The sequence below is a fragment of the Nicotiana tomentosiformis genome, chromosome 6 (assembly GCF_000390325.3).
Source record: "Nicotiana tomentosiformis chromosome 6, ASM39032v3, whole genome shotgun sequence".
Taxonomy (NCBI): Eukaryota; Viridiplantae; Streptophyta; class Magnoliopsida; order Solanales; family Solanaceae; genus Nicotiana; species Nicotiana tomentosiformis.
The window spans coordinates 85,259,177-85,267,001 of NC_090817.1; the positions used below are offsets into that span (position 1 = coordinate 85,259,177).

Sequence of the window (7,825 nt, forward strand, 5' to 3'; positions counted from 1 at the left end):
TATCTAGGCTCTTTTAAAATTAAAAAAAAAAAGTTCATGAAACAAACTTGAGAAAATTCCTCTCTTCCTCTCCCACCTAGTTAGATCCGAGCACCTCTCAATCCAACCTCCTTCTCCATCACTCACTTTCTTCTTCCTCCTACTCTACCGCAATTCATCTCAATTGACACACAGGGAATTCAGCACCATAACACTTAGTAACTCTAAAACAAACAAACTTAATGAATCGTTTTAGCAATAATAATAATAATAATGACTTCTGCTTCTTCTCAACGGCCTGCATTTGGCCTCATCTACCTTCGCAAAACTGTAACTTGGCTATTTATCACCTTATTAATCATCTATCTTCTTTACTCTTTCACCCTAATTCTCAATAAAGATTCTGAATGTACGAATTCTTCCTCAGATTTATCCACAAAAGAAGCTTTTTCTCTCCCTCCACCTCCACCTTCTCATTCCAAAAACTCATCTTTTCAAAAAATTTCAGGGGAGCCTGAAACAGGGCCACAACACATTGTATTTGGAATAGCCGCGTCTTCAAATTTGTGGGATAAAAGAAAAGAGTACATAAAATTATGGTGGAAGCCAGGGGAAATGAGAGGTGTTGTTTGGTTAGATAAAAATGTTACAATTAAGAAAAACGAAGGCTTACCTGAAATTCGTATTTCAGGGAACACAAGTAAGTTTTTGTACACAAATCGACAGGGGAACAGATCGGCTCTTAGGATTTCACGTGTAGTTTCGGAGACATTAAGGTTAGGTCTTAAAGATGTGAGATGGTTTGTAATGGGAGATGATGACACAGTATTTGCTGTGGATAATGTTGTGAGAGTGCTTTCAAAATATGATCATAACCAGTATTATTACATTGGGAGCTCTTCAGAAAGTCATATTCAGAACATATTTTTTTCATATGCCATGGCTTATGGTGGGGGTGGATTTGCTATTAGTTATCCATTGGCTAAAGAGTTAGAGAAAATTCAAGATCGTTGCATTCAGCGATACCCTGGATTATATGGAAGTGATGATCGAATTCAAGCTTGTATGGCTGAGCTTGGTGTCCCTCTTACGCGAGAACCTGGATTTCATCAGGTAATTAACCTCTTATATTAAGCTTTATTGAGCACCATTCTTGACTCATGTAAAGTGACGGAAGCTGGATTTTCATCAAGGGGATTCAAAAGATAAAAAAAATGTAAACCCGCAAAAAAGCTACGGAAATTCAACGCTTAATATATATACGTGAAAAAATTTAACCTTATATTTACATTCTTGACTCATGTTAATTGAATGACATTCTTGTTTTCCTAGCATATTTTTTGGATCATACACAAGCTCTTCCTTTTGTATCGTTCATCCAGTTTAACTTCTATACACTAATAGTATAAAAGAATTTTTGCGCTATCATGTCGCTTAAAAGATAACTATAGGTAACATTCCATAATAAGTGTGATTAATAATCTGGAAAATAAAGGCTTCGACAATCATTCTTGATTCATGTTAATTGGATGGAAGTCTTGTTTTTCTACCGCATTATTTTGGAGCATATATATACCCAAACTTGTTCTTCTGGTATTGTTCGAATGTGCATTGACAATATAGAGTTTTTTTTTTAATATTACTTAAAATAACATGTAATTGTTTATAGTAATCCTAATTTGATAACATAAATGTTGTAAATAAGCTGTTATAACCGAGTAAAATAGACTGATAGTGTGTAGAACTTGTTTACATATACAGGCCAATTGTTCATAAGAGTCGTAACCAAAGTTTTATGCATGATACCAAACAATCCAAGTAAATGAGAAACTGACTCTCATTTCATTTTCTGACCATCAACTCCTTATTGAAAATACATCATTTTTCTATGCATCCTATATATAAAAGTACTTTTAACTGAAGTTGATGAATTTTTCTTTGTGGTAGTATAGTATGATGTGTATGGGAACTTGCTAGGGCTATTGGGAGCACATCCTGTAACACCTCTAGTATCAATTCACCATCTAGATGTAGTGGATCCTATTGTCCCAAGAATGAGCAGAGTTGATGGACTCCAACGCCTTTTTGAATCGATGAAATATGACACAGCCAGCATAATGCAGCAGTCAATCTGCTACGACAAGCAAAAATATTGGTCTATTTCAGTGTCATGGGGTTATGTGGTTCAGATCACAAGGGGTAATATCTCTCCCAGAGAATTAGAAATGCCCACAAGAACATTTCTTAACTGGTATAAAAGAGCTGATTACACAGCCTATGCATTCAACACTAGGCCTGTGACTAAGCACCCGTGCCAGAAGCCTTTCGTCTACTACATTAGCACAGCCAAATTTGATCGAAGCAAAAATCAGATCGTTGGGATTTACCATCGTCATAGAGAGTCGTATCCTTATTGCAGGTGGAAAATTGAGTCACCTGAGAATATCAACGCCATTGTTGTCTTGAAAAGGCCTGATAACAATCGTTGGCAAAAAGTAAGTTGTCGCTCTTCTTGTTACCTCCATGTAAAATTTCTGAACATTGATCCCTTAGGAGTATGTACTAAGTGGATTATATTAATGTTTTGCAGGCACCGAGAAGGGATTGTTGTAAAGTTCTACCGTCAAACAACTCCAATTTGTACATTTGGATAGACAGTTGCGGAAAAGGTGAAACCAGTGAAATGTAGCTGTTAGAAGGAGGGCTATAGTTTTTCTTACTCTAATTTTTTGTACTCATCAGCTGTAGATTAGGATAGGAGGAATTTAAATATTTTATGTTGAGAACAGAAAATTTTATAATTTTGCAACTTAAATGATGCTAGTACTAGAAAGCGTAGATAAGCTATACTAGACTAACAGTGGATAGCCAAAATGTATTTTGCTTCAGCTAGTAAAAGCAATATACAAATTTTAACCAACATACTGCAAAGCTATGTTAACCGCATGAAAAGTTAAATTCCAACCTAAATATGTCCAGAAAATTCTTCCGAAAACACAATCAGAATATAAAACATAGAGATAATAACACAAATTTCTTCAACAATTTTCACCAACTGCTCCTCCATTCTTCATCCTTGAGAGAATGATCCAGATGCAAAAATTGCATCCTTAGGAACTACTAAGAATGATTTTTAGGAACAAAGAGAATCCAGAAATGAAGGAATGACTTTTAAGTATAATTGAGACATTGCCCACTAATTCTGGTTGAAACAATAGTAATTCCTACTCGGTACTTTCATGTTACTTCTCCAGTTTGGAACAGATCAAAAGGAATAAAGATGGTGAAACTCTAGAATCTAGACTACCTTTTCTAATGAATTCACCCTAAGAGACACCTATTTAAAGAGTCAACGAGCAATAATTACAAACAAACAGCTATTATTTGATGACCACAATTGCAAAATGAAGATGGTTATCAGTCGGATACAGAGGAATGTCGTTGAGCATAATTATTTTTCCATTTCTTATGCGAGATCTATTTTCATCCTTTTGTGAAACTGTCCGATTTTAAGGTAAAATTTTATGTTTCTTTATTTTATTTTTAAGATAATAAAATTGAGCAGTTCATCGACAACATTGAAGAATTTTCTGTTAAAAAGTTTACTCATTGCCAGTTTGAAGCCAGAATAAAAGAGGAGAGCTCCCACAAGCGGACAGCCAACATAAAAACTATTCTATTTATGATGAATCCTCACAATACAAAATACCTGGGATTGAGACATAGCTGTTGTTATTCTAGTATATCATTGAAGCGTCGAGTTTTTACATATATACTACGAAGTGGAACTTGGATTTACACCATAGTGCCATATAAGTTGGGGACTAATATACAGAAGATTGCTGCCATAGGACATCTTTATTATGTCCATTATATGATTTTAAAGCTGCACCTGTAATTTATGTGACAAAAAAAAGATGACAACCGCGTAACTTTGTGTGTTCTTCTCTTATTTTAGTCCTCAAGCTCTGTTGTTACCATGTCCATCACCATTACCAGGATTCTTCATCTGTTTTAGAATTGTGAAAAGATTGGCTTTTGGTGGACTTTCGGATAGGAGGCTCAGTTTCAGGGTCATATTTTTGGGAGGCAAGGTAGTTCAAAGCAGTGACAATATCAACAATGGGAGGACGCATATTAGGTTGTTCCTGGACACACATTGCGGCAATTGCAAGAGCTTGGTATAAGCTCCTAATTGGATATTGACCTTCAAGTGCTGGATCTGCCATCTTGTAGAATTTCTTCCTGTCTTTAAATAATGGTCTTGCCTGCAAAAGAAGAGTGGCATCTCTTGAAAATATAAAAGAGTGTACCTTTCACTAACAGTTTAAGCTTTTAGATGAGGTGGTCACACACTTCCAACATGGTAATAGAGCCGACAATGAAGGATTCAGTAGCATATATGCAAAAGTTCAATATGGCTGCCTTAGTTCACTCCTGATTAATCTCAAATCTTGAAAGGGTGTCATAATGTTAACAAAGCAGTTCGTCAGCAGTTTCTTCTATCAGGAAACAAAGCGTAAATTTGATTTGCAAACATACACAGATAACAACATAATCATCCAACAAAACAAAATTAAATTGCAGCAACTGGAACTAATTTCAGCTGTTTCTCTGATATTGCGGGCAAGATAAGAATATGCATATTTACACTATATCAACAGATATCTAAGTCCTTAAGCAGTATTATATTTCAAATTGGCACTGTACTGTTCTTACAAGTTTGCAAGAAATGAACAGCAACTTTTTATGAGTCATAAAAGAATGATCACTCACATTAAGCACTCTAGATTCAATGAAACGTTTGCACCAGCACTTATTCACCTAGCTGCCCAACTATGTACAATGTTTACTATGAAAAGAAGAAGAGAAGGTAGTGGAAGTAAAAGGTAAAATATTGACATTTGCAACCAATTTTTTTTGGTAAGCATTGAATTCTGTAACTGGCTGCAGTCGCTAACCAACCATTGCTGGTATAGACAAATAGAGGCATTCTGGAAAATCCAGACAGCAAAACAAACAATACATGACACCTTAAATGTACCAAAGATGAAAGATGATTCCAGTAAATGCATATCGACTCTCGCAAGCAGAAACCTCTATTTCTTAAAGGTTAAGAGCCTCATATCTCGTCCTCTTAAACCACAGACAACCTCCATTCCGATAAACAGTGACTGAAAGACTTGTACAAATAACAACAAATTGATTGGAAGTAGTTTAGTAACATCGATTTCCTCTTAGATCCATTTAGGTATAGCAATGAGAATGATAGTCAATTCAGTTGCTAGGAGGCAAGGAAAACCCACAAAAACATATCACATGGCAACGGTATAAGACACAAAGGGAACTCACCCAAGCAACCAGATTTTGCTCCGCGGTAGATTTTGTATAGTCAATCGCTCTCCTACCCGTGATTATTTCCAGAAGAACTACTCCAAAGCTATAGATATCAGATTTGAAAGTCAGTTGGCCAGTCATAGCATAATCTGGTGCACAGTATCCATATGTGCCCATCACTCTGGTGGAAACATGAGTCTTGTCTCCACTAGGACCCACTTTAGCCAAGCCAAAATCAGATAACTTTGGATGGTACCCGTCGTCAAGCAGAATATTGGAGCATTTGAGATCACGATATATTATAGGAGGCTTCATCTTGTCATGTAAATATTCCAAGCCTCTTGCAGCACCTGCAGCTATCTTCATTCTAGTGTTCCAATCAAGAGGCTTTTGATTTGGCCAGGGGTCTGCACACATTGAAAGAGTCAAACGAAATAGGCATGTTTATCAGGATGGAGGGAGCTAAGATTGGAACAAGGTAACATGAAAAGCAAAAAATTGCTTATAACATACCATACAAATGATCTTCCAACGAACCGAGAGGCATGTACTCATAGACCAATAATCTTTGATCTCCCTCGGCACAACAACCAATTAGTTTAACAAGATTAGGGTGGTCAGCCTTACTTAGTGTCTGTACTTCAACAACAAATTCCCTAACTCCTTGACATCCATTCGGATCAAGTTGTTTGATGGCGACAATCTGCATTAGCAAAAATAAATATAAAATTATTCCTAATGTTAAACCACTCACTGACTGCAAGATCGAAGGGGATATAAATTCACAAAAAAAGGAGACATGCAAATAATCCTGTTGTTTATTGCAGACTTTAAAGGAAAGATGATAAGTAGGAGTACAAGAATGGAGTTGAGCTGACCTCACCAGTATCCAGCAAATGACCTTTGTATACTTTGCCAAAACCTCCTTCTCCCAAGAAGTAATCTTCTTTGAAACTATCTGTTGCAGCTACTAATTCATCAAATTTAAACCGCCGCGCCTTAGCACCACCAGTTTTTCCATCTGTGGGAGGGGTGTTGTTGCTATAATCCCCTTCTTTCCTAGACGTAGATCGGTTTGCATCTTTAGCCTCTTCATTCTTCACAAATTTAAAGTGACTAGCCACCACCGGCGTATCTAAGGCACACAAAAAAACAAGAGGCACCAAAAACATGGGAGTTTGAAACAAAGGAGGTCTCTTTCGAAAGAGCACATGGATAGTAAGCGGCCAGAATACTGATTCCAGCAAAGATTCTCACATTTTAATACACAAAGAATTTCAAACAAAGATTCATACACAGAAAGGACAAAATTAAGAGAAGAAACAAATACAACAAAGATATCAAAATCAGATTTTCAACAAAATATAGTACTCGATGGTACCACAACAAACACCACCATCCAAAGTCCAAACCATACCCAACAAGTTTGCTGAAAAAACAAATGAGAAAATTCAGAAAACCCAAGAAATGACGTCTGCAATTGCTGCTCAATATACAACAACACCCTGATTCAAAATACTCAAGCCACTAAAAGCAGAATCGACACGCCCATCAAATATTCAACCATTTTATCCCTTCCATGGAAATTTCAAAAAACGTCAGGAATTTCACATGCATAAAAAGAGAATAGGCATAAAGAGAGCTGCATAAACAAACCATTGGTTTTTAAACGCGAAACCAAATGTAAATGTATATACAGAACATAGAACTTTTACATGTTACATCTATTTATGATCTAACGATGAGAGTTATTCTAAAAGGATTAGCCAAATATTAGATGCATGCAACCATAAAAACATACGATCAAATCAATACAAACGAAAAATTCACAAAACGGGAGATGGAATTGATTCAGAACAAAAGTTGTTGGCAAAAATCCACACTATAATTTCCAAAATGCACAAAAAGGAACAATCTTTACGAATCAATCATGTATAAAGCTCATACCTTGTTTAGGCTGAGGCTGATGATTAACCCTTTTGTATTGGTTATTGGTATGGATTATTTTTCTCTCCGGTCTCTTGATTGATGTATCTCCATCTCCAGAACAAGGGAAACAGCCCATATTTCTTTTTTAACTATCTATAAAACCACGACACTGCCTATATTCTGTTCAATATGATTTTTCTACACGTACCTAATTCTTGTTCTCTCTTCTTTTTCTCAAAAAACAGAACCCAACAGTGAAATGGGGAATGGAAGAACTCTATAATAGATAAGAGTTACAAAACTCTCAGTTTTTTCCTTAAATAGAGAGAAAGAAGAGAAAAATTAGAGAGAACATATAGCTTAACCATTTTATACGTTTTTTTCTCTCCTTAATTAACAAGCTAGTCTTTTTCTGGGGTTTTGTTTATGTGGTGCAAATGTATGACATTTTTTTCTGGTATAGTTGATCCTCTGATTAGCTGCCACGTAATACTACCTAGATTTTTTGGTCAAATCATATAGTGCGTCACATCAACATTTCTTGTCGTCAGAGCTGACTCACCTACAAGAAGTATAATTG

The 7,825-nt window shown here is 36.0% G+C and overlaps 2 protein-coding genes across 2 annotated transcripts; one reads left to right on the top strand and one right to left on the bottom strand.

Moving 5' to 3' along the window:
• The first annotated feature begins 24 nt into the window (after positions 1-24).
• LOC104104945 (uncharacterized) lies at positions 25-2,899 on the top strand. The gene is made up of 3 exons (XM_009613163.4): positions 25-1,092; positions 1,932-2,474; positions 2,570-2,899. The coding sequence occupies exons 1-3, from the start codon at positions 253-255 to the stop codon at positions 2,666-2,668; spliced, it is 1,482 nt and encodes a 493-aa protein (XP_009611458.1). The 5' UTR covers positions 25-252; the 3' UTR covers positions 2,669-2,899.
• A 734-nt stretch (positions 2,900-3,633) lies between these two features.
• On the bottom strand, positions 3,634-7,619 carry LOC104104946 (probable serine/threonine-protein kinase PBL7). Its single transcript, XM_009613164.4, has 5 exons — positions 7,264-7,619; positions 6,195-6,451; positions 5,830-6,019; positions 5,332-5,723; positions 3,634-4,247 (listed from the first exon to the last, which is right to left on the bottom strand). The coding sequence occupies exons 1-5, from the start codon at positions 7,379-7,381 to the stop codon at positions 3,972-3,974; spliced, it is 1,233 nt and encodes a 410-aa protein (XP_009611459.1). The 5' UTR covers positions 7,382-7,619; the 3' UTR covers positions 3,634-3,971.
• Positions 7,620-7,825: the final 206 nt, after the last annotated feature.